This window comes from Thamnophis sirtalis, unplaced genomic scaffold, assembly GCF_051295495.1.
Source record: "Thamnophis sirtalis isolate CommonGarterSnake01/CBP01778 unplaced genomic scaffold, rThaSir2_p1.2 scaffold_6, whole genome shotgun sequence".
NCBI lineage: Eukaryota > Metazoa > Chordata > Lepidosauria > Squamata > Natricidae > Thamnophis > Thamnophis sirtalis.
In genome coordinates, this window is record NW_028261386.1 from 46,276,537 (window position 1) to 46,303,638 (window position 27,102).

Below are 27,102 nucleotides of genomic sequence, written 5' to 3' on the forward strand. Positions count from 1 at the left end.
TGGCAGGCTCATAAAAAAAAATCAAGGCAAATACAAACTATTTGAAATATATGGATATAGAGAAGTCTTAACACAGCACAGAAATGCATTTTAAAAGTAATAGTCAAACAATTAACTTTGTAGAGCTATCTTTAGTGCACAGGGCATTTTCCAAATGCTGCATAGTTGCCCAATGTTCAGCAGCTCTCTGCAAAACAATGGCCAAAGAGGCATGCAACCTATCAGGCATAGGGCTTCTAGGAGAGAGGGCTGTGTTATCTTTTAGCAGCTAGGAATACCTCTCAACATGTTTTAGAGGTTAAGAGTTTCTCTTCTTTTGGAAAGGTCTTTTTTTTTAGTCATTCATACAACTTGCTTTACAGTTTCCCAAATATGAGATTTATGCCAATATTAGCAGTACTGCTCAGAAGTGGTGGTGGGAGTATAAAACAAGGGATTGTTGGCAACCCTGGAACTGCAAGTAGTCCTTCTTTGTCCTGTGATGTGAAGCCTAAAGCTGTAACCCAATGTGGTTTATTTCTATGGTTTATTAACTGTAAGGTGTTAATCCATAAAGTGAATTATGTTTCAAATACTTAATGGTGATATATCTAAGTATGGCTAAAATAATAGCCTAGACTTATAATTTCAATTTTGGGGGGCATTTCACTAAATAAAAATGACTTCAAATATACCAATGATTATAGGAACATCCTTTACAAATTTATGTAAGCCGAAACCATTGCCAGTAATTATTTGACACAACTTCCTAAATTAAATTAACTTGTGGGTGAAATCTTTTCTAGCTGAAACCATGATTTGGATTACAGGAGACCTTCGTCTTGTTTTGCTAAAGAAATAGAGACTGTTGTTATAAAAACAAATAGAATAACTGAATTGGAGACTAATCACAAATTCACATATGGTGTATAAGCTAACAAGGGTACAAAGCTGTGAGTAAAAATAATTCACTTACTATGGAACATGATTATATTCTAATTACTTAACAATTAGTATCAATTTCATTGTATTTTACATGGCCAACACTAAAAAAAGCTGAAAGAATTCAGTGCAAGGTCAGAGCATCTACGAATGTATAAACAATGATTTGAGGACAAAGTTTGGCTATATGTTTGTTTTTGCACTTCGGTGCTACAATGGAATATATATCATGAGAAGGCATTCTAAAAAGTATCTACATCAACATACAAATGGGTTAAATGATCTGAAAATGTAATGCCCAATGGAGTCCAGATGAGGAAACCCTATCCAGTATTGTCCAGGTAAAATGCATTGTAACTCCAACCGTTAAATGTACGTAGATACATACCGGTAATTGTGGTAGCCCTTTTTCTAAAATATAGCCTAAAATATAGGCTCTGTTACACGAACGTCTGAAACATACTGGACAGTGTAAATATAGTATTGATTTAAAAGCAGATTAATAGCTTGATTTGAAATAATGAATTCAATCACTGTTTGCTGCACTTATAGTATATGGAGGAATTTCAGTTTTCAAGGTAATGGGAAGTTTTAAGTGGATTTTTAGTTAATGATTTATGGTATTATTTAAGAATTGAACCGTTGTAGGATAGGCTTTATGGGTATAGGTAATATTTAAGTTAGATTTGGAAAAATAACATGAATGTATAAATTTGCTGCCAAAATGTGAAAGCCCAGAAGGAATATATTAAAGCAACCAATGTCACCATCAATAACTAGTTATCAGACTCTAGAAAGGATACAATAAATTTTATCTACAACATAAAAATTAAATAGCATGGTTTTATATATATATCCCTCATGAGTGATTTTAGGAGTTCAATCAGATTAAAAAGCTATGTGTCTTCAGTAACTACTGTCTTTATCTTAGTGTTTTGGATTTACAAGTTAGTAATGCCCTTTGGGTTGCAACCTTGAGTAGTAATGTTTATGGCAGAAACGATCTGTTACAACAGGGGTGTTCATGGAAAGAATTTTATCTTTCGATCAAGAGATCAATGATAATTCAAAATGTACTAAATCGCTTTATTAAACACAACATAAACTTAAGAGAGAGCCATTTGGTGTACTGGTTAAGGCATCAAGCTTAAAACTGGGAGACACTACCATATTTTTCAGAGTATAAGATGTACCAAGATTTTGAAGAAGCAAATTAAAAAAAGTTTTTCACAAAAATGGGGTGTTTTTTGCAGAAAAAAAGGACATGAATAGCCTTATAAAGTGCTCCTGGGGGCTACAATTGAGCAAAAAACGACCCATTTTTCGCTCATTTCTGCCCTCCCCAGGAGCACTCTGAAAACCTCCTAAAGGCTATGCACGGCCATTTTGGTAAAGCGGGTGGAGTTTCGGGAGGCCAAAAATGCTGTATTCAGTGTATAAGATGCACCCAGATTTTCAGCCTTTTTTTTGAGGGGAAAAAAATCACACTAAAATAATATGTGCCTTAATAGTCTTAAATTTTTTCTTTGAACACCATTGTCCTTGTAGTCATAGTGTGAAAATAGTTCCTTATTGCATTAGTAATGGATCTTTATTATATTATAGTATTAGTGGCTTGGTTTTGGGCATTTAACTGCAGGAAGTTTTCGCTTGCAATTATGTGTGCAAGATAGGTATACATTGTGACAAAACACCTTGGCAATTTCTCATCAATACTTCCTTTTTTAGTATCCATTATGTCTGCTTATTAAATAAATTCTTTTGGTTTGCATACTTCTAGAACAGCCAAGACTATACTGATCACATCCTAAATCTCAGAGCAATCAGACCTTGGAGGGGATTATTTTCTCTTTCTAACTCCCTACCTGTCAGGCCAAATAGAGCAATGGGACTTGACAGTTCTGGTTTCAAACTTAATTCATCATTAGGAAATTATTCAAAAAACTATAATGAGATAACTAATTTAATACACTTTGCTTCAAGGTTTATTCCTTGGCTAGCTTCCCAGATACAAAGCGTCTCTGTTCAATTATCACGCAGATGCCACTAAAAGACTTTAAATGGTTTCAGCTAATTTAACAAGAGATATGTTGGCATTGGCAAAGATATGCTGGACTGGAAACTGTACACTAAAGAAATAAGAGTCTCTAAAGGAGCATCAACAGAAGACATTCGCTATATATTCTTTTCCTAAACATTTAAGGTGGCTTGAATTCTGTCTTTTTTCTTACTAAGGTTGGGGTGAATTGAACAGTGATTTAGATTTAAACATGTGAAGGCACTGAAATAAGCTAAGCCTATCTATATATACTTAGAAGTAAATCCTTCGGAGATCAATGGGACTTGCTCCCAGGAACTTATAGACAAGACTGCAGGTTTAATCCCTACAAAGAAACTTTGCAGATTTTTTTAAAAAAATAAAAAGTATGTACTATGTAAAATATAGTACAAATAATCCTTGGCTTATAGTCATTCACGTCAGGTGCAAGAAATCAGGAGTCAAGGTGGTTCAAATGTCTGCATGCTAATGCACTTTACAAGAATATGAGCTACTAATTGTCAAAGTAAATTGGAAGTAGATGTGAGTCAACAGAATTCAAGAAGGGCTGGACTTGGATCTCTTGGGGATGCGAAGAAAACTCCCTCTTCCCTCAACCTTCATTTAGTGACCATTTCAAGTTACAATGGCACTGTTTTTCACACAATTGCTGTAGCATCCCCATAGTCATGTGATCAAAATCTGGGTGCTTGGCAACTGGCAAATATTTATGACAGTTGCACTGTTCTAGTGTCATGTGATTGCCATTTGTTAAATTCCCAGCTGGCTTCCAACAAGCAAGGGGGGGGGGGGAAGCAGCTTACACTTAGTAACTGCATGATTTGCTTAACAATGACAATGACTCACTAAGCAACTATCAAAAAAAGTTTTAAAATAAGGCACAACTCACTTAACAACTGCCTTGCTTACCAATGGAAATGTTGGACCCAATTGTGGTTGTAAGTCAAGGATTACCCGCATAACATAAATGTAGATAAAACACAGACGTCAAACATTATGTTAAGATAAATTTTCCCCATCAGATATACAATGGGAATGCTTCTTCTATTCAAGAAACTGCTTGCCATGTCACTTTGGGTGTTTATCTAAAAGAAAGCATGCTGTAGAAAGTGTGACTGTTGCTTTGATATCATTCTTTTTATATATATTCAATTTTAATGTATAGTTTGGTCACAAAAATAACTTCATCTCTTTTTAAAATATATATATTCATTCTTACACTTTGGATTGGTTAAAAATCTTGAATCTGGCTCATTTCAAAAAGGCGCCTATTGGCTATAGAGGGACATGACCTCCCTCAGGGATGGCATGCCTCCCTCTGGCAAGAAAGAGACACCCCCCCCATAGGTACTTCATGGGACGTTATATTCGGAAGATTTTGATGGGGGTCTGGGAAAAGATGAGGAAAAAATACTATCTTAGGGTTCCGTGCTGGTTGGCACCATTAGAGGCCTTAACGCATCCCAGTGTATTTAATTGGACAAGAAACATAACATATAAAGACATCATGACAGAAGATGGCAACATGAAAACAAAGATGGAATTAGAGCAGCAGGGCAGGAATCTGGAATGGTGGGAATATTTACAGGTTAGAAACAGGTTTAAAAGTGATAAGGTACGGTTTGGGATCTACCCAAACCCTCAGGGGCTAGATAAGATTTTGTTTGGTGGAGACAAGAAAATGTTATCGAAGATTTATCAATTTTTGACCTGCCAAGATGCTAATGAAGAGATGGATAAAAGCCTTCTAATAGCATGGGAGAGAAACTTTGGCTATGAGATTGAAATGGGCAAATGGTGGGATCTATGGAGTAAGACCATTAAACTTACAATATCTACAGCATTCAAAGAAAACATATACAAGATGGTTTATAGGTGGCACTTCCCCCCAACGAGGTTAGCCAAGATGTTTCCTGGCTTATCTCCATTGTGTTGGAAATGTGGAAGAAAGGATGGCACATTCTACCATACTTGGTGGTCCTGTCCTGTACTGAGGCCACGAAATACTGGAAAAGGATTAAAAAATGGCTAAAAGAGGTTACCGGGGCAAACATGGAATGGAGACCCGAGAACCTTCTACTAAGCATTAAACCAGAAAACATGAGCAGTTCAATATGGCATTTGAGCCTACATATAATTGTGGCCGCAAGAATAACTTATGCACAATTTTGGAAATCCACTACCATACCGTCGGAAGATGCTATAATTAAAAAGATCTATGAATGTGCAAAAATGGACAGAATGACGGGTTGGCTGAGGGACAAAGGAGAAACGGAACATTACCTTAGCTGGAACTTATGGTATATGTGGGCGACAAGGAGAACAGCAGGGACTTAAAATGGGGAAAGTTAAAAGTGAACATGGGTATTGTAATAGATCCCTGAATTTTGTAATGAGAAGATGTGGCTTAGAGACTTAACAATGAGGAAGGAAAGAAAAAAGTTGGGCTGTGAATGACTGTCACCGCGGGGGGGGGGGGGAAGGGGAGGGGGGGTTGTATGTTTAAAATTGTATTTGTATTTGTATGTTTTACTCTTAAAAAATGTATAACTAATAAAGATTACTTTAAAAAAAAGGCTGTAACCCATCGAAGCGTATCAGCTTTAATACTGTTGTCTAATTTAGAAATGGGGGGGGGGAGAGAATCATAAGTGTTTTTAAAAGCAACACAGGATTATGATGTATAAAAGCAATATTAAAACTAATTATAATAACTCAATGTCAGATGGATGTTTTGATGTGCAAATCATATTGTTCAGTGGGGGGGGGAAATAATTTGAATCAGGACCTTGGAGAGCGATGGCAAATCAGAGTGGACACTGCTGAGATAAATGGATCAATGATAATGTACCATCAAGTCACTGTCAATTCCTAGCGACAACATAGATTTTGTCTATGTTGGCAATCTGTCTGTCACCTGATTTTTCAGGGGCAATAAACAAAAAGTCTACTTTAACATAATTATTATGTTATGTGGAGATGATTACAAATTATTTGTGAATCCACGTAATGCATTGCAGCCACACAACAGAGCCTGCAGACACAAACTGTACAGGGATTTTTAGAGCCTGAAGACACTTACCGCACATACCCAAACCACTAGAACATTCTCTTTTGCAAACAATACTAAATCAGTAACAGTTAGAATTTCCTATTCATTTAAATCGATATTTTTAAAACACTTTGAACTCTCATGTCCTTATACCTGCTGTCCTAGGCTACAGGTAGTTATTGGTTTAAGCCAAAATTAACCTTAAAAACTGTTTGTATATTAGTAAGATTTCTAAAAAGAGCTACACAACCATGCTCAATATATACCTCTCCCTTAGAAGGAGAGAGAACAGACAGGAGGTCACATAAAGGGGAACTCTGCCACTATCAGCATATATGGCGACCAATAGAAAAAATCTTCAGATTTACTCTGTGTGATTCAAGGAATAATCTGACTTGAAATACGCCCCTGATCTGGGTATTTCACATCACCTGCAGGGCAATTTCTAGACTCAAGATACAGCATCAACTGTAGGATTCAGGATTGATTAGATCTTGCTCAGACCCTTAAAAACTTCTTAGAATGGATCTCTTTCCAGCTATTCCAGCTATTTTATAGCTTTAAATATTGCTACTATCCATCATCAAGGTACTACCAGTATAATCATACTTGCTTAGTACTCAACCCTTGAAATCTTGAGCTTATTGGAAATCCCACTGCTATTCTGTAAGGCACTGCAAGTATCATTGATGGCAAAAGCTTGTTCCTTTTCAATAATATTATAGACATATATCTGCTTTTAAATTTGAACAAAAGTCAAATACTACTTTAAGCTGGTTTTTCTTCTATGTGCACAGCTCTGAAAACAGATTGCTAAATATTCTTTTCACAAAAATAAAATAGAATACAATAAAATAGCAAAGCTGCCTTGCATGTCATATAGAAATGCAATGGTCAAGAGAACATCTCCAGATAGGATTATTTCCCGTCCTAAAGACAGATTACAATGAAGAGATGTGTCCAATGTGGTTCTGTCATTTTAAGGTTACCCCACATTCCACCAATTAAGAAAGTTCACACATCATTTTAAAAAAATAAATTATCTCATATAAAATCATCTGCAAGAAGAACAAAGTGTCCTTATCATTGAAGCAATTTTGATCAGGTGTCACAAAATACCGCAAAGCAAGAAGCTTTGTAGTAGGGTGATTCTCAGCCAAACCAAAAAGGCTGTCTAAATAAGTGAGTGAAAAAGATGCTGTCTCTCTTTTGAAGATGTTAAATGAGCCTGGAATTTTGTAGAAATAAGATGAGGACTTGGTAGACAAATTTATACTGTGCGATAGTTTGGATCATGAACATTCTCTGTTCCCTCAGATGTTGAAGCATCACTGGAACATCTACTTTCTGCAAAGAGGTAGAGAAAATTCATAGCAATATTATCATTGTAGAGCTAAACAAAATAACATAGGAGTCATACAAGTGTTGCATTCACTTTCTTCAAACCTCTCTTTTTAATTCTTATTCTGCACCATTAAATCCCATTGCTGTATCAGTTAATGGCTTTCTTTTTTTCTGGGAATCACCACAGTAGGATAAATATAAATACAGAAGAACAACTAAGTCCAGGTTTGCATACCAACTTAGGAAGTATCATCCTAAAATTAAACTGGACAATATTCTTCTCCTTCCCTATAGATTAGAGGGCCATTTAGTTTCATTTCTCTTGTGCTCTAAATTGTATCAGAGACACATAAGATGTTTCTTTATTCAAGGGAAGGGTTTTCATATGAAAGAAAAGAACAAGAAAAGTGAGTTATTCAGATCATTAGCAAATATTTGTTCTAGAGGATAGTTACCTGTGTCATAGCAAGAAAAGAAATGGTTCAACTCATATTCTGCAACTAATATAAATCCAATAATTAACAATAGCCTCAGAAGGGCCATTCTGATTTTTTTTTAAAATGTGTCAGTTAAGTCAAAAAAGACATCTAAAGACAACTTATTAGAATGATGCTTAACAAGATATATTTAGAACTCCAGTCTTACTGCCTTGCAGCCACTAGTGAGGCAAACATAGGAAGAAGACTGCATAAACATTTTTATACCACTCTTCCTCCTGGACCCTCTTTGCCAAAGAATTGCAAAAGCTAAGATGTGCTGACAGCACTTGCACAGAGAGTTCTATACAACCCAATAAAATTGAATACATAAAGATGCTTTAGAATACTTATATTCTAGCATGATCAAAACGCAAATATAAAACTCAACATCCCCGTTTATTTATTTTCTTGATAGAACTTCTTTCATTGACAGAAGCAGGACAGCACCCTCTGCAGCCCTTAGCTACCCTTAATATTTGCTTTGAAAGTTTTAAAGAAAACATTGAGAGGCATAATTGGGATTACAGGTCTTATTATGAAGAGGGAAGTTTCCTTGTGCAAAGTTTGTTCTTTATGAAAAGTGGTTCTTAACCAGTTTCATTATTTGTATTTTTGCATTCATTTGCCACTGATGTTCCTTTGTTTCCCTGATAAATTTCAAAAGTTGTTATTCTACCTAAACAGTTCTTTCCCAGTGCTATTCCTATCACCTAGAGGTTCAAACAAGTTCAGCATATATAATACTAATTCATGTCAATCTTCATTGATGGCACCCCATGCTTGAACGACATCATAATATAATTTTATCTATTTTGGGGTGAAGAGCTACTTTGAGTAGCACACTGAAATCTGATAATGTAAAACTTCAAATCTGATTTGTTAAACTTACTGTAAATTAAACACAATTAGTATTAATGTTCCCAATAAATTCACTTTTTATTACCCTGTAATCTCTTAATTCGGGGTAGAATTGGGGCAACTGGGTGGAGCGGAGAGTTTACTAGCCGGATGCCCTTCTCCACACCAGACAGAGTTCACAGCAGATTTTTTTGGCATCCTAGAAGAGAAACATCTGCCGCTACCCATATTGATCAATATGGAAGATTGCTCAATCTTCCAAATGGGAGGCAAGTGTCTTCACCACTAGGTCACTGTGCCACTCAGTACTATTGATCCCAATGAAGTTTAAAAGTTCAGTTTTCTGTCACACTATAATTTAAGTATTATAGTTCAGAGGGACTCTAGAGAATATAGAAGATTATGAGAGGTAATGTTGTCTTGGGACTTTCAGATGAGTACCATTCCTCCACCAGGTCCTTATAACACATTTTATTTGAACCATCAGATTGCTCTCTTTGTTTTAAACAAGTACAGATAAGGATCTCAGTTTTCCTCTTCTCAACTCTGTTAACTTTCAAACCTTACCAAAGAATGCTGCTGTGTGGAATTTGATCAACAGCAGCCTAAATTGCTTTGCTAAGCTAGTTAGAACTCAATCTAAGCAAGAAAAAAATGCAGGCTAGTTTCAACTCGCAGGGCTCAACCCAACTGTTAATAGCTGAGTGTTTCACTTTCAGCCTTAATTTTCGTATTTGCTGCAAAAACAAATCCATTACAATATCCTTGTTTTCCAAGCCAAGCTTCAAAACCATGTGAGAGGACATGGTCAAATATTGGACAGTGTGCTTTCAAATCTCTCTCTTTTTAATGTTTAAAAAAAGGAAGTGGGGGATGGGACATGCAAAATTATTCATGGAGAGAAGGAGATTTGTCTCTTTTTCTCACTGTACTTACAAGCTGGAATTTGGAGACTCCACCATGAAATTGCTGAACTAGAACTACCGTATTTATCGGCGTATAACACGCACCGGCGTATAACACGCATTCCCCATTTTAACACAAAAATTTGAGTAAAAAATTTTTTCATTAAAAATAAATGACTTGGAAGCTCGGAACTTAATGTTGGATTAAAATTTATAACATTAGAACATGAATTATAACATTAACTCCTCTTAAAAGGCAAATATGAAATGAAAAAACACCTCTTTGAGCAAAAAAACTTAATCAGAATCACTGCTTTTTGGAAAACCAAAAAGTTTTCGGAGGGTCCTGAGGAGCAGCCTTTAAAACAGCAGCGCGGGCGGCTGCGGACTCACAGCTGATTGGGAGAATGCCCGCGCGTACACTTGGGACCAGAGAGCAGGCGGGCGGGAAGGTAAGCACCCGCAATGATGGAGAAAAAATACAGGCAGCGGGCGGCTCTCTGGCCGCTGCGAGCCGCTGCTGCTAGGATGGGGTTAAATCAGGCAGCGGGCGGCTCTCCAGCCGCCGCTTGTTCAATGATGGGGTTAAAGCGAACAGCAGGTGGCTGGAGAGCTGCCGCCACTGCTGCAATGTAGGGGTTATATCAGGCAGGGTAGCTGGAGAGCCGCCGACGCTGCCATGAAATGGATGCTGCACTTCTATGAGTATCATGGGCGCCGGTGAATCAGCTGGAGCAGGCAGTTTGGGACCCGGCGTATAACACGCAGTATCGGCGTATAACACGCAGGCAGGGTTTAAGCTTGCAATTTTAGTTTTAAAACTGCGTGTTATACACCGATAAATACGGTAATTTAGAAGTTTCCCTCCATTTAGACTTGAATGGAAACACTTGTTTTCTATTCCACTACAGATGTTAATTAGCATACTTTACAGGGATGCCTGGATCATTACCAATGGCTGTTGTTTTGAATGGGTCAATTTACTTATCTTGAGCTTTGCAAAGATCTCTCCCCCCCTTTTTTTTCTTTTGCATTCTACTGATATTAGGCTTCATTTCTTTTTCATGTCTCTGTGTGAGTTTGAAGATGCATAGGCCAGTGTGTATAAACTATGTTGATACTTTGATGACTGACTGAGGGTCTTGCCACAATAAGAAATATATTCTGATCCTATCCATTTACATGGTTCACATTTGTTAGGTTTTAAGGCCACACAAGAGTGTTGTTTTTGTGGCACAGTGTAATATGATGACCCTTTAGTATTGGTGGATCTTTACCTGCATACATTTATACTTCACCCTGTAGTGGCACTCTTTGGACTGCACCTCTTCTTAGGAAGAAATAAATGACTTCAGGAAGACCCTTTCACTTACCTCATTGTGTTCCAAGCAGCCAATCATAAGCTCTGTCAAAATAACCACACCTGTCCTCCCTACTCCAGCACTACAGTGCACAACAATTGGAGGGTTGCAATTATTACTGCTGTCCAGAATGCTGTTTGTGTGACGGCGCACCGACTGGATCTCTTCCAAATAGGCTGCAAGGTAGGAATAAACAAAAAAAGTACATTTCCCAAATCTATTGCAGTTTTACATAAACTATGGCAAGTAAGTTGAGGGGAAGTTTCTTTTTAAATTATGATCATTTACAGCTCTTAGGAATCACTAATTATTTGGCCTCTAGACAGCAAACCATGCTGAATTCAGTAAGTGCCAGCAGGGTGTAGATTACTACTTGGGACTTTAAATTAATCAGCTGTTCAAAAAAAAAATCCTCCCCACACACTCTTACACCCTTTGCAAATCCCAAGGTCCCTGAAGCAGATGACTGTAGACATTACTTACAGCAATTCCTGTGATTAACAGGCTGGGATCAGAACAACAGCAAGTTTCCCCAGAAACATGCCTGCTGGAGCACTATCTAATGGGAAGGAGCCATCCATCTGGCCCTTTCCTTACCTTGCATATTGGGACGGAATTTCAAGTATTTCTGCCCTACTCTCAATTTCCAGGTGTCATTTTTAGGCCTAGTGAAAAGTCTGAATAGCAAAACAAGCAAACATCAGGTTTCCCTTTAGCTGCACCAGAGTTGTTAAAGACAAAACCTTCGACAACAATGATCTGTGATGTTAAACAAGGCCCAAGACTGCTTAGTCCTACTCAAGGACTCTGCTTTAAGAGCTGCTGGATGCAGAAGGGGAAGAGAGGAAGGATGTTATCCCCTTCATGTAATTGTTTCAGCTACTTTACAGATTTTGAAGCCAAACCTCTCTAGTGGGGAGTCTTCTGTATCCAAATAGGTTCTTAAAATGTTATAGTGTATACAGTAAAGTATTTCAAAGCAATCTGATTATCAGCTCATCAAATGCCACTATATGCAATCCCTGGCAGCTACTCTCAAGAGAACAACTTCATAATAACTATGCACATTACGCAATCAGTGTGGAATCTTTTGCTAGAGATTCTGAGAACCACTTCTATGTAAGGTCAGCACTTCTGAGTAAGGTAAATTGTTTAAAGTGACATTATCAATTCAACTATGTATTCTATATCTTGAAGTATAGAATCTGAGTTCCTCTCTTTGGGAGAATCAGATTAGAAAACCAGTTGCTGAGCCTTATTATATATATTTTTTCTCTAATACGGAAGTTAATCTAAGACAGTGTTTTTCAGACTTGACAGCTTTAAGAGGTATGAACTTTAACAACCAAAAATGGAGATGCATGCTGGCTGGGGAATTCTGGGAGTTGAAAACCTCGTATCTTATAGTTACTCAGTTTGAAAACACTGATCTAAGAGAATCCAAGCAAAACCTTGGGAAATCCTGACAAGCACATAAGAATATTATTTAGGTATTTTACGGTCAATGTAGACTATTCATTATTCAACATTCATATGCAGAATTCATTCTTCAGTTTTCTCGACAAAATGAATTCTGTTAGGTTATTGCATTTATTTTTGTAACATAATAGGATTCATTTCATTAAGAAAATGCAATGGTCATCTATTTGTTATCTTTCCTGATAAACATTTCTTAACAGTCCTCTTTTTTTGCTCTCCCTCTCCCTCCCTCTCCCCCTCCCCCTACCTCCATACAGTTGCCATTGAATTCACATGTAGGAAAACTTACATAGGAAGTCTTGCTCTCCTGGACAAGTATGATCTGGCCAGTTGGTGTAATGTAAATGCCACACAGTCTTCTCCTGTGCTTCACCTAGGTGCTTGACCTTCAGGCCTGTTGTAGCATAGCAACCAGAAACAGTCCGGAATTTGGTGGTCACTTTGAATTTTCCATAAGTGGCTGAGCTATGTTTTGAGCCAAGTTTGGGCCAATAACGATGGCTTTTGGTTCTTCCTCTTTCCTACCCCGCCCCCAACAGAAACAGAAACAAAATTAGCAACAATCACTGAAACTAAAGAACAGATCAAGTATTAAGTTGGCATGATATAGGTGTTACAATGTCAGAATAAGATTGGAATCACCTGGATTCAATTCCCCATACAGTTCACTGGATAGTTGTGGGTTATTACCATATTTTTAAGACTATAAGACGCATCGGAGTATAAAACGTATAATTTTGAAGAGGTAAATTTTTTAAAAAAAGTTTTTGCACTCTGCAGACCTTCCAAACCCTCTGATGCCTCATTTTTGTAGAGTGTTCCTTGCGGCTGGGGGGAGGGAACAAAAACGAGCAAAAAGGGTCCGTTTTTTGCTCATTTTTGCCCTCCCCAGCACCCAGGAGCATTTTGCAAGCCAGCCCAAACCCTCTACACGTCCATTTTTGCAAATAGGGAGGGTTTTGGAAGGCCAAAAATGTTGTATTCAGTGTGTAAGATGCACCCAGATTTTCACCCTCTTTTTTGGGGGAAAAGGTGCGTGTTATACTCTGAAAACTACGGTATCTTCTTTTAGCTTATGGCATTATAATGCAAGTAACATGAGCTATGGAGAAAACTCCATCTGCTATTCAGACTTCTTTGGAGAAAGGACAGGATAAATCAATGAGCTAAACAGCCGTTCAATGCTGCATATATCACTATTACTTTTGCCTCACCACCACCATAATATTTTTTAAATTGGCATATACAGTCACAGGTTTTACCTTTATTAAACAGAATTACGAAAATACAAATCTTGTGTTTATATTTGGTATGATCTCTGAGAAGACATTCAGGTTGAAATAGAAATTGAATAATTGATTAATTAATTAATGAATTAACCCTAACCCAACAACTAATTTGGCAGCATCCAGGATCTATAAAACACATGTGCTCAGGCACAAGACTATTGACATGTGACCTTCTATACACAATACACCCTGTAGTCAATAACTTGTCTGCTAATTAGAAATGTGGACTTTGAAGAAACAAGATAGAAAAAAGTATTGATGCTTTTGAACTTCGGGAATTTGAAAAGACTCCTGATAATAATATAGCTAGCCAAGATAACAAACAAATGAATAAATGAACAACTCAACTCAGAGATCTGACTCAAGACACACATGAACAGACTCAAATCATCCCACTTCCAACACATTATGCTAAGACCATCTCTCTAGAAAAGGCTCTAATACTGGAAAAGTATGGGAAAGGTGGGAGGAAAGAGAAGAAGAAAACCACCAGCAGCAACCTGGATGGACAATGGCATTGAGTGCACCATTGGAAAACCTGAAAGACCAACGAGGATGGAGAAACTAAACCGATAAAGTCGCTGAGAGTTAACACTGACTTGATAGCACATAATCAGTCAGAGGTGACTAGAGTTCCATGGAACTCTGTGCAAGCAACAGAGTAGGCTGGGAGAGGAGAGAGAGAATTCACCCAATGCATTATCATTACAATTATTCCTCCCTTTCCAGGATTCAGTTTCTGTCAGCATTAGAAGAAGCAAAGTCACAAAATTGCAATACGCTGGAAGAGAAGGAACAGATTGGTAGATGCAGATATGAACTTATAGACCAGGGACATAATGCTTTATGTTTTAATTCATTGTGTTTTAGAGTTTTAAAAATAATTTTATATATCTTTAATTTTTGATTGAGAGGCGCCCAGAGTTGGCTGAAAAATGGGTGGCTATATAAATAAACAAACACATGTACACATTGTACACAATATGTACACATTGCCCATACATATACACACAGAAACAGTGTTTTTATATTACCATTGGAGAAGAGGAGCCTCTCTGCAAATATTACCGAAAAACAAATTAGTAAAACAATTTCCAGAACAGTAATCCTTGCAAGTGTGTTCCAATTGCCAATAGAGTTTACATCAAAGAAAGATTACACTAAGAAGCAACTCTTTTTAAAAAATCCAACAAAAATCTATATAAAATAGCTTTATAGGATAAATCAAGAACTCTAGGTCAAACACACATGAATCTAGAAGGTGTTCAGAGATTGAAAAGTCCACAATGCAAACTGATCCCCTGTCTAGGTGTCATCTGCTTCACCTACTGCCAACAGAGTCATAGAATGAGATACGAAAGGTCAGCCTTTCCTTTTGTTCCTAGGAAGCTTCCTTCATTCAGGAAACTGCCAGAAATATTTTGGAGATTTTTGCAGAATGAGCCCAGGAAATTAAGAGACTGGTATAAGGACACTGAGAGAATGAATCAAACTCTCCTAAATTGCTCCGTATCCTTAAGATTACCCTTCTATATGTTTAGATTCTGTAATATAGCCACAAACAAAGTGTGTTGTTAAAGTGTACTTGAGAGACCGCCTTCTGCCGATTACCTCCCTTCGACCCATCAGATCGCACAGATTAGGCCTCCTCCGAATTCCATCCGCCAGTCAGTGCCGACTGGCGACTACGCGGAGGAGAGCCTTCTCAGTAGCAGCTCCGACCCTTTGGAACGATCTCCCCGTGGAGATTCGTACCCTCACCACCGTCCAGACCTTCCGCATAGCCCTTAAGACCTGGCTATCCCGTCAGGCCTGGGGATAAGATCCTAATCCGCCCCACCCGAATGTTGAATGAATGTTGTGTTTTACTGTTTTATTTTATTTTATTCACATATTTTATGTTTTGTCTTGCACTCCTTCCCACGAATTGTAAGCCGCCCTGAGTCCCCTCAGGGAAAAGGGCGGCCTATAAATGACAAATAAAACTAAAAAAAAAAAAAAAAAAAGTGTGTTGTTAAAGACTTTCTATTATGAATTCATAGGTCTACGTCACAGCTTGTGTTCAAGCTAAAACAAATTTCAGCATGGTAGGAATTCCCATTGCAGTTATTATGTAGACATTTCTACTATTTTGGGATTCCAAAGTTTCCCTCCTTCATTAAAAAGGTAGCAACAGCATATATACATCTAATCACAGTCTGGGTCATAAGATTGTCCTGTTCTCTGCAGCTGCTTAGAAAGCAACTTTTTCCATGGCCCAATTATTCTGTAACGGTGCATTTAATGGACTCTTGCTCCCCCTTCTGAACAGCTGATAGCTGTAAATGTTTAAAATGGGAATGATCAGGAAGAGAACAGCTGACCCTCTGTGCCTGTAAAATCCTTGCATCTGAACTGGATTCAGACTGCTGCTTGCCGGTGCGTGCCAGTTTTACAATGCAACGTACAGTTTGGGGATTATCTGTTTTGCTTGGCATGAACAGTAGACTTCCCCCCCCCCCCCACTTGATACTTTTATACAGGAATAACAGCTTCTGGTCTCCTTGCAGCTGATAAGGATTCTAGTACGCAGAGGTGGCCTTGGATGAGCTGAGAATGCCATTCTTTTCAAATAAGAGAGGCTTTGTATTCTCAGAATTCACTGGAATTCTGTTTGCTTTGTTTGGCATGCTGCAATCTTCTAATGGAGCTAGAATGTTACAAACAAGGTTGTAATGGTTGAGTCATCCCAGGCAGAAGTTCAAAGGATTTAAAACAAAACAAAAGCAAAGAGGAAAGGGCCAGCAAAGCACGTTATTTCAGAGACCTTCCTACAGCACAAAACCCACACACGCATAACCATTTGGGCACCACTCCCTCAACGGTATGCAGGATAAAACCCAGGCCTGCCGCAGAACAGTTCTTGCTATAACAGAGGGCAAACTGATCAAAAGAGAGAGAACAAATCCATAGAGGAAGACATGTTCCAAGATTTGAAAAAAGAAGAAGAAAAGGAATTAAATTTGTGGCATAGAGCCTAGTTATTTGAGTGATCACCTGCTTTAGGGTTGTTTTTGCCTGTCCCACGAGATTGGACAGAATCTCTCTTTTGTTAAGTTTCATTTGTATTTAGTTTTTAGCACTGAAATTAAAATTCTTAATTTTTTTTTGTTTAAAGAGTGGGTACAGTGGGTGCACTTCTGTTCAATCTTTGTGTTTCGTTGATCAAGCAGTGTGATCTTGTGTAACACAGACATCTGCCTTTTTCCCTCGCATCTGCTGGGATGTCTCCCAGCCCGACACTGTTCAGGAAGCTACTAACGGCCTATAATTTGTGGTGTGTGTGTATGTGTATGTGTACACATACAGATATATATATATATATATTTGGGCATACCAGGGGTTGTGACACTAATTACACACACACACACAGACACACACATATAAAACACACACACTAAATACCAATTTCCTTTCCTTGCAGTTTCTCACTTGGTTGCCAAAACATCTCGGTGTGTGTTTGTGTATTAAAATCAATGTGACAGGGGTCAGCTCAAGTAAATGAATTAAAGATCATCTACAGAGTTATCAATGAGCCATATGGTTTCTTTTGCAACCCCGATCAGTCTACACTAGCATAGCTAATTGCAAGGCTGCAGTTGTTTTTTTATTTTATATCCCCCTTTCTCTTCAGAAGCAAAAGGTACGCCATACTGAAATATTCCACATAATGATAATACTGGACAAGATATAAATTGCTCTCATTCAGCCCCAGTGTTACTAGGATGCTTTTGAAGTCTCTGTTGGGTAATAGTTAGTGCTGACTTACAAATAATATGTCCTGGGTTCATTTCCATATTTAGCCATGTTGCTCAATGGCTTATTGTTTCATACTGTTGATACCTTAACTGCTATTTGTGTGATGATTATGGTTTCTATGCAGTATGTATTTAAAATTTTCTTCCTTCTGCCACATTCAAAATGATACTTTTGTAACTCCCTGGGATATCTCTGGATAGAGGAAGGCGAAGATGCCTAAGACTCTTATGGATCTCACAATTCACCTTTTCTGGAAGAGAAAGTTTCCTAATTCTTGTTCTTGGCTTCATGAGAGAAAGAGAAGGGAAGCACATGAGCCTGGGAAATGGCCAGAACTTTTAACACCTCACTTAGCCACAACTCAGCCTGATCTCAAAGGCAGCTAGTCCACCTCCCTTGGAAACTTTTTTCCTGGCTGGGAAGCGTCTGTTTGTGTTCCATTGCAGATGTTTCCTGTCCTGTTACATACCTCTTCTGCTGTCACCATGGCTATCACATTGACTCCTTCCTCCCACACCATCTGCCAGAAATCATGGCATGTTTGTGGCAAAGGTCCTTGTGTAGCTATATAGTGCCATTCTTCTCCACCTACCGTCACCTAGGGAAAAGAGAGAGAGGAATTACTGCACATAACTGCACAACTCTCCTATGGGTGCTTATAACATGCTGAGCTGATCTACCCATCTTTGTTCTTCTTAAGGCTGGACACCCAATCAAGTTTATGTTTTTATCTATTAATTCAAAGTAGAAGTTATATATTTACAATATTCAAGTAATTGGGATGTTCTTATTCTAGCTTTGATGGAAATATACATTTGACAATAATATTATCCTGACTTAGATATTGGTAACTGGGAGAAAAATCACTTGCTGTGTAAATGAGGCAATTTCTTTTTATTGCAGATGGAGTTTCACCTTCTGAGTAAAAGAACATCTGCTTGGCTTCTGCCTCAGCCACTTGGAGTGCAGGAAAGAAATGTACTGACAACACGCAGAGTCATATATGACTATAGATCAGCACATGCCCCGACATGTGCTACAGAACAATGTGTGCATGCCCAATACTGATATACCAGATGAAATATGAGGTTTTAAAACTGGCTAGGGAGACTTCTTCTTGGCCCTTGGCACCTGATGGGGTGAAACTATGCCTTTCCAAACAATTTCTCCTCCCATAGATAGATGAAAAATGTTCCATTCAGTAATCAGTCATCCAAGCTAAGGCAGATCGTGCCAAAAGTACCCAATATCTTCTTGCCACCAGGTCTTTTGGCAGAAATCTGATAGGATTCTGATTTAGAAGGCTTTTAACTCAACAAGGGGTTTTAGTATTGCAAATTATGATCAAACAGCTCTTGGAACTCAAGAGAAATGTCTTTCAGGAAGTATAGTTAGAGCTAAAAATTATTTGGACCAAAATGAAAAGTTATCATTATAAATAGATGTATTCATTTAGAAAAAAATAGCAAGACAACAAACCACTAGATAAAAAAACATGGAATGATTTTCTTCTAAACTCTTTTATTCTAGAAATTATTTTCAGTGTCACTATCAGTTACGCCATCAGGCCAAGAGGTTTGCTTTGAAAATGTTGCCCTAGCCATCTTCTTAGGCTTCGTGCAGGGTTGTTTTGAAAATACAGTAGGCTAAGAAAAGCCATAAACGGTGCCTTTAAATCAACTTATTTTGCATATGTTCAGCTGTTTCAGATTCAGATTGCAGAATGAAAGCAAGAATAAAGCCAAGTCGGGATCGAAGGATGATTTGGAATGTAATCTGAAATCAACTAAAGATGCCAGTTGATGCCATCTATCCATGGATTTCCATACACAGGTGCACTGGCAGCTCACGTAAAATGGTAAAATTGAGATCAAATAAGAACATGAAAATAGTCTTAAAGTTTGCCGATGCTTTTAGTAGCAGAAAAGAAAACAACAGAACTATAATCAAAGAACTGCACTTGAGTCTGAAGAAATGAAAAGGTTCTCTGTCTGGCAACAACAACAACAACCAGAATAGGTTGCAGAAGAAAACGCTGGGAAAAGACCATCATGGAGTCAATCAGGTTGGAAGCAATCATCCACCAAAGCTCAAATTTTTAAGAGCACAAGGCAGAAATCTTCAAAAAGCCTGAATTTATAGCATACATTTTGGGTCTATTCCAACTAATGATACGGATTTACATTAAAAAGCCTCTCCGTACCAGTGTAGTCTTAGATATTCACTGAAATACAATCCAAATAACATCACTGATTCTGGAATTTTCCCTGTCACAGGCTGATTTACTGCCATGAAGCAATCACTGTTCCCTCACATAAATTTGGGATACAGCAACAAAATCATTTGCCTGCTTTGCTCAAAAATATTTTTTTAATAGTATGATCTTGAGTATCTACGAGCGGGGCCCAAATGAAGCCAAGTGATTACTCTTCAAAGGGATAGGTTTAAATTTTGATTCCCCACCACTCTCAAATATTCATTTTCAGGTGTAATAAATCCTGGATGACAATTGCAACCTAGTGACAATGGGGTGGGTTACTTATTAGCTACTGAGGCCAAGAGGTTGCCTTGGTAACCAGCCTTCTACTTGGTTCACATCTCAGCAAGGACTGAGCACTTTGGTCACCCAGGTTCATGTCAACTTCTTTTAGCCACAATTCTTTTCCCTGTACATAGCTCGTTTTCCCCATCGTTACCTTTATGTGGGATGCATTGATATAGCCCGTATTGTTTTCTTTGGTGGGTACCAGCTCCACTCGATTCTCTTCGTATGGAATGACTTCTTTGACACGATTACGGTCATTGTTCTCAGGGAGAATGGCAGTGGTAAAAATCCCGTCTGCCTTCTTCTTTGGAATCTGCTCATACTCGGTGAACACCATCCCCTCTTCCAGTTTCCTCCTCAAGGTTTTGCACTACCATTTTCCATTAAAGATAAAAATGAAAAGTGTGTTTTTCTAAAAGGCTGTTTCAACCTGTTCTTTACTTTTTTTAAAAAAAATATTTTTATTGCACAATTTTTTTCTACATGTCTCTATCACATATTTAACAGGTCTATGGCATTATTCATACAACTAGAATAAATATTAGATACATTATATATATCTTCTGTTTTCAAAAGTTCTAACCCTATGTACATTTCCATTTCTTATTTCTATTGTCTATCCATTCATACCGCTTCTCCCATACCGCAAAGTATTCCGACTCATACTTTCCCTTTAACTCTAATGTGAGTTTGTCCATTTCTGCACAATCAAATATTTTTTGGGATTATTAATCCCTCTGGCGAAATACTTTCTTCCAATATTGCCCAAAAGCATTTTTATTCTTTACTTTTAATTCATTCTCAGAGAGTTGTTTGATGATATACTTAGCAAAGGAGAGCGAGCTACCTATGCTACCACTAGCAACTGAAAGGTAGGGAAGGATAAAAGCATTCTGTTGTTTACAGACAAATAAAACTGTTCATGGACTAATTCATGGGGAAGACTTTCATGACTTAGCATGGTCCTAATATTTTCCCCTATGTTGCACTGGTGATCCCATACATATAATCCCCATTTTACATTTTACACTTAACATAAGGGTATAGTATACTATTGCTCAAGTATTTTTAAATGAACTATTTAAGAATGACCATTGCTGGCAACCTCCCTATACCCACCCACCCCCCAAAAGAAAAAAAATCTGCTTTGTTTTGCAAGTCCTATTCTTACCCGCTCATCCATTGGCACCTTGGCTCCTTCATCTTGGCTATCCTCAGGCACTGGAACTCGAGCAACTGAGAGTCCATTGAGTGCTGCCAACATCAAGGGCCTCTTCTGGGCTTCCAGGCCTGCCATCTTCTGTTTCTCTAGATACTTTTGGCAAGAAAAGGCATGCTTTCATCTCAGGATGATTAGAAACAATGCCAGCAGAATGTTGGAATGTCGTTTTAATCTCCCACCAAATCTACAACACCAACTGAGGAGTGCAGATGATCGTCATTAGCAGAACAAACCCAAATGCATCTCCTAAACTTCCTATTATTTCCTTGGGGGAAGGAGATAATATCCTGACATGAATGCAGAATTTTAATTTCAAAGAAACTGTCTCACAATACAGAGGACTTGTCATCAGAGGCAGTCCTTTCTCTCTTTCATATTCTCCATCAAATGTAAATGTTAGCCACAGAATAAACAACACAAGCTAGCCAAGAAAACTGCAAAAATCAGATATAAGACCCAGATTGCTAATATACTTTAAATGATGTTGTCATGCTGAAATTAAACCAATGAGCTCCATTAAAAATGGAAACTGAATAAAAATATCTCTCTCCTCACCCATCTACCCCAATCCCACCAAAAAGATCAACTTGAAAAGGTTCATAATAGGTAAGTATAGTAAGTATAAATGTGCAAAGCTATGAAATGTAAAAAAAAAAAAAAAAGAACTCTTTCTCTCCCACCCTCTATGGCCCATTTCTGTTAGATTCAAAAACTATACATGCCATTAACTGGCATTTGTGATGCCATCTCTCAAAATTCATGAAAGCTCCTGCACCTTTTTCGATTGCTCTCAACTAACAAAGGGCATTCTTCCGGGGGGGGGGGATGATTTAGGGGATATTATGAAATGTCAGCCATCTTCTCTTCTTTTAGTTTGGTAATATTCTACCTTTCAAATATATTATTCATAGATTTATATGTAGCCCTGAAAGAATTCTCAAATATTTTTCAGGGTTCAACTATCATACTTTTTGGAGTATAAGACACACTTTCCCCCACTTAAAAAGAGGTTGGAAATGTCAGTGAGTTTTATACACCGAATACAGCCATTTTTGGCTTCCTGAAACTTCGCCCCGCACGTCCCATTTTCACCAAAAACGGAGACGTTTTATGCAAAACTGGGATGCGCAGAGGGTTTGGGATGCCTGCAAAGTGCTGCTGGAGGCTGGGGAGGGCAAAAACGGGATGTGTGGGAGGTTTGGGAGGCTAAAAATGGGCCCATTTTTTGCAAAAACAAGACCATTTGTTGTTGTTTTTTGCAAAAATTGGATGTGCAGAGGGTTTGGGACTCCTGGAGAGTGCTCCTGGGGACAAGGGAGGGCAAAAACTATTTTTTTTCTTCGAAATCTTGGTGCATCTTATACTCGGTGCGTCGTATAGTCCGAAAAATACGGTAATCTCTTTACAAAATTATTAAAATTGTCTTACAAGTCTGTAATAAATGGCTGTATTTCAAATCTAGGTGGTCTGGCTTGATGTTGAAAGCTTCAAGGGAAACTGTTCTTCTGATTGCCTCCCTAAGCCTTACCACTTCATAAACCTTTCTGGGGAGTTTCCAGATCTTCAAAAGACAACCAAAATATGCCTAGTTACTACTGGATGACCTGAAAATAACAAAAGTCAAGGAATGATGAACTAGGGAGAGGTTGGGTAAAAAATGTACCCTGACTTAAAAATAAAATTAATGTTCTGTCAACCTGAGCAGCCTGAATAATCTAGATGTTGGATTTCTTGTTCACTCTGGAAATATGAGAACGTCAGCAATTCTACATTTTTCTTATCAACGAGTCTGCTTTCAGTTGAAGAAAATAAACAGATTTATCCATACAGCACATATTTAAACCAGGGGGCTAACTATAACAATGACAACGTGAATAGCTTTCAAAATGGGGGCAGATAGCTGTCAATGGTCAGTAGCTATGATGATTATTCACTATTTCAACAATCAGAGGAAGATATCCCTGAATATCAGTTGCTGGAGAATAGAAGAAAGATGGTGTGGGTCACCCATGTCCTGCTTGTAGATTTCCCCAGGATATCTGGATGAGTACCACAGCAATAGAATGTTGGCCTCGACCTGTTTTTAAGGTGATATAGCAGATCTCTTATTATCTTACTACAAGTTCAGACATCACATTGGCTTATGCATCAATGAAATCTAGTGTCTTCTATTTTAAGTATTCTGAAATATTCATGCTGACTCTGAACATGATCCAAGACAACATTTATCTATTTCAATGATTGTTATGTAAATTTTCTAAAAGCTACAGTTAAGAACTTTTCAACTTTGCTACTTACTTCAGTGAAAGATTTCAAGTTTCTAACCACTGATCATAATTGCAGTTTAATAAAGACATTCTTGGGCTGGATTCCCCCCCCCCCGCCCAATCGCCCATATGTTCAAACAGAGGCCTATGTCTTTAATTTAAACTAGCTTTGAAAGGCTTCTTTTTGATGACATAGTAAATATTTCTCTTCAACTGTAACTTCTGGTTACCGTTCAGAGATACTGCTAAAGTTCATGAAAATACACTCACCCTCATTTCCCTTTCTATGATACTATCTTCAATGGAGAACATTTCAGACACAGGCCTCTCCTTCACCGGCTCTTTCTTGACCCGTTCCTTGACACTTGTGAGGTCTGGCTCAGAGATTGATGGACCAAGGGAAGAGCCATTCATCATGTTCTGATCAGTCCGAGATATGCTAATTGTCCTGGCTGGTCCCGGCCTTGCCACCTTGACTCGAGACACAGCCCGCGGAACGTTATTTATCTGGTCATTCCGCAGAGCTCCATTGCTAACACTTTTCCTGGGACCTGGATACTCAGGAGGAGGTTTGTTAGGTATTCGAGCCAAGGCAGCTTGCAATTGAACGCTATACTCCATGTTTTCATGTAGGGCTGCCATGGAAGGCACAGATTCTGATGCTTCTTCCTCATCTTCACTTTCACTGCTGTGGATCAGCATTGTAGCATCCGAGAAGGTCTTTTTGTGATGGTAGTGAGGGAGCTGCTGAACCTCATGCCCTCTTTGCACCACTTCCTCTGGCTGCATCTCATTGCGTAGGGTATTTCTGCGTGGCAAGGGAGCATTTAGGCTTTTTAAAGCCATCGCTTCCATTCCACGTACCATATTACTGATCACTTCCAAACTGTGGCGTTTGTTGATGGCTGCATGATGTTTGGCTGCCATCAGAGGTTCACTAACTTCCTGTAGTGACTGGTGGACGACAGGAGCGCTGTCCTCTTGGAAAGTCTTCACTGAAAGCTGCACTTTCCGAGGGACCAGATCAGGACTACTGCCAGTGACATACTTGTGGCGGTGACTTGCTAGATCAGGTGTACTGGTAGCAGGACGTGGACGCGGATAGGGTGGTGGTGGCCTAAAAAGATAGTTCTTCAGTACTTGTGCAGGGCCACATCTTTGATTGTTGGGGAGCTGCATATTGGCCAGCTCTGGAGTGCTAACTGTATGAGAAATGGCACTAGATGTCGGTTTTGCCTGCAAAGCATTCATGGGATTCACTTGCTCAGAATGAGTCATGTGTTTTTTATAAGTGCCTTGAGGCCCATATGCAATGGTATAAGAAGGTCTCTCCTGAATTTCTGGTTGACTGTATACAAGATCTGTGGGTTGGCTGTAAACATGAGTGTTCCCAATGTTGAGGTTCCTCAAAGACTGGCTTTGGCTATCAGTGTGAATCACCCCTCTCTTCATTTGCCTCATTACAGTGTCATAATCTGGGGTTGGCCTATATGAAGGGACAATTATTGCACTGTGTCTATGGCTTGGTATGTAATCTGCTCTCATAATGTCACTTCCAGGGATACTGAGGTTGGAGGACACCGGAGAAGCTTGAACGAAGTTCTGCGAATGGTTGAGAGAGTTCATACTTTGGGCACTGCACACACTGCCATTTGGGACACTGCCGTTCAAATAGCTGAAGTCCATTGCACATCTGTCCAAGCTAGTCTGAGATCTATAGTAAAACATGTCTTCATTTCCATGAAAAATGCTATCTGTGTGTAGGAAAAATAGAAAATAAATGAAAAATACAATGAACAGGCAGATAGAAAAAAGTGATGTAAAAAACATTATTAGGGCTACATCTCAGTTTCGGCCATAGCAGTCCCACCTGCATAAACAAAGTCTCGTCACTGATGGCTGTAGAAAAAGAAATCTAATGCAGTTTTCGAGTTCCTCACATTTAGGAATAGCAATGCCAACAAGTACAGAAACTTGGGATCATTGTCTTTTGAATGGAATAAATATTATTATTGTCACTATTCAATAACGTTCTTGTCAGTGCAGAATTCTAATATGGACAACTTGGGAAAGCTTTGTGTGTCAATCCATCTATCCACTCACCCACACATTCAAAAATCTTTTTCCTCCTTTTTAATAGGAATTTTACTCACACAAACATTTTGTACTCTCACCCGAGTACATGCAGGGCTCGTGATTAAAAATTCGAAGCATAGTGATCATGTATTGCTGACTGCAGTTTTATTCAGAAGTATGACATCACCAAAAAAGTAGACATGATAAGATTTATCTATTGCCCTTCATTTACCTTCATCAACATGTCGATGGGAGGAAGCTCAGAAGAATAATGGTATTTATGTTCAACTTGATAATTTGATTTCAGATGTTCTCTATTCATTCAAGGAAATTTGGGGGTGTGGGTGGGGAGACTGGCAAGAACTTTTGTTCTCAGAAGACCAAATATGAATGATAAGCCTCCTCTGTGATGGCTTCCAAACTGGAAGCCATCTAGAACTCTTGACCACCAGATGTCAATAAGCTCTCTTGAAGTTTTTAGGTCTTCAAAGACTAGCTATGTTTTATTGGAGACCATCATAGAGAAAGAATTGACTGCTTGTTATAATTTTGATATATTTCAACTGTTGATTTTATAATTTCAAGGGTTATAAGTTTGACCAGAATCTTCTATTAAAAAACCTGTAAAATAAATAAATAAATTTTCCCTTGGACTCTCTAAGGAGAGATACGAAGGCAAACATAAGGTACTTTTTCTAAACTGTAGCCAAAATAAAGCAACCATCTATTTCCAAACCTTAGGATGGAATCAGAGCTATTTTATTATTTCCACTAGCCTGTTACTATTCCAAGATGTACCTTTTATCTATCTCTTCAATTTTAGATTTTAACACACTAGGAATGTCATTGCTAAATAATTCTTATCAATGAATCATTTACTTACTTACTTCACTTTCTCTGCCATTCAGTTCATGTATTAGCCAGATCACCAGTAACCCTTCCATGAGAAAGGGAGATATGACTGCACAGTAGGTAAAAAAACTATGGCTGTCAATCAGAAAGGCTCCATTTCAATCCGGCAACTATTATTAACTATGTACCTGGCCAATGAGACAAATACAAACACTGAGACTGCTGAGTCAAGCTAGATGTTTGGATTTGGAATGGCAAAACTTGGATGCAAACCTATTTTGGAAAGAGGATGCATATATTGAACAAAGATGAAAGTTCATTTAATTCTGCCCTGTCTTCAGCCAATTGCTCAAATATGTTATAGAAACCTCATGAAGAAAAATGCCTATCCTTATCATAGTGCAAAAAAAAAAAAAGCTTGATATTGTAAATTCCTTTTTAAAAAGTAGGCACTGTATCTGATGTTGTTGCTATCATTCCCATTCCCATCACTAACCTTGTGAATTGTGAGTTTCAGTGTAATGTTCTCCACATTGGACATGCACAGGAGGCATAATAAAGGTGTGTTGCCTTGGCTAAAAAGTGAAGTAAAATA

At 38.3% G+C, this 27,102-nt stretch overlaps 1 protein-coding gene across 2 annotated transcripts in view; it reads right to left on the reverse strand.

Moving 5' to 3' along the window:
• Nucleotides 1-6,009: 6,009 nt before the first annotated feature.
• The window catches only part of PTPN14 (protein tyrosine phosphatase non-receptor type 14), a 136,227-nt gene continuing 115,134 nt past the window's right edge, over nucleotides 6,010-27,102 (reverse strand). For both annotated transcript variants that reach the window (XM_087717786.1, XM_087717785.1), the window contains exons 12-19: nucleotides 27,004-27,082; nucleotides 23,850-25,333; nucleotides 21,262-21,405; nucleotides 20,242-20,460; nucleotides 18,015-18,143; nucleotides 12,748-12,979; nucleotides 10,992-11,155; nucleotides 6,010-7,379 (exon numbers count right to left, since the gene is read on the reverse strand). In XM_087717786.1, the coding sequence (XP_087573912.1) occupies nucleotides 7,251-7,379; nucleotides 10,992-11,155; nucleotides 12,748-12,979; nucleotides 18,015-18,143; nucleotides 20,242-20,460; nucleotides 21,262-21,405; nucleotides 23,850-25,333; nucleotides 27,004-27,082 (2,580 nt within the window). In that variant the 3' untranslated portion in view covers nucleotides 6,010-7,250. The remainder of the gene's footprint in view (nucleotides 7,380-10,991; nucleotides 11,156-12,747; nucleotides 12,980-18,014; nucleotides 18,144-20,241; nucleotides 20,461-21,261; nucleotides 21,406-23,849; nucleotides 25,334-27,003; nucleotides 27,083-27,102) is intronic.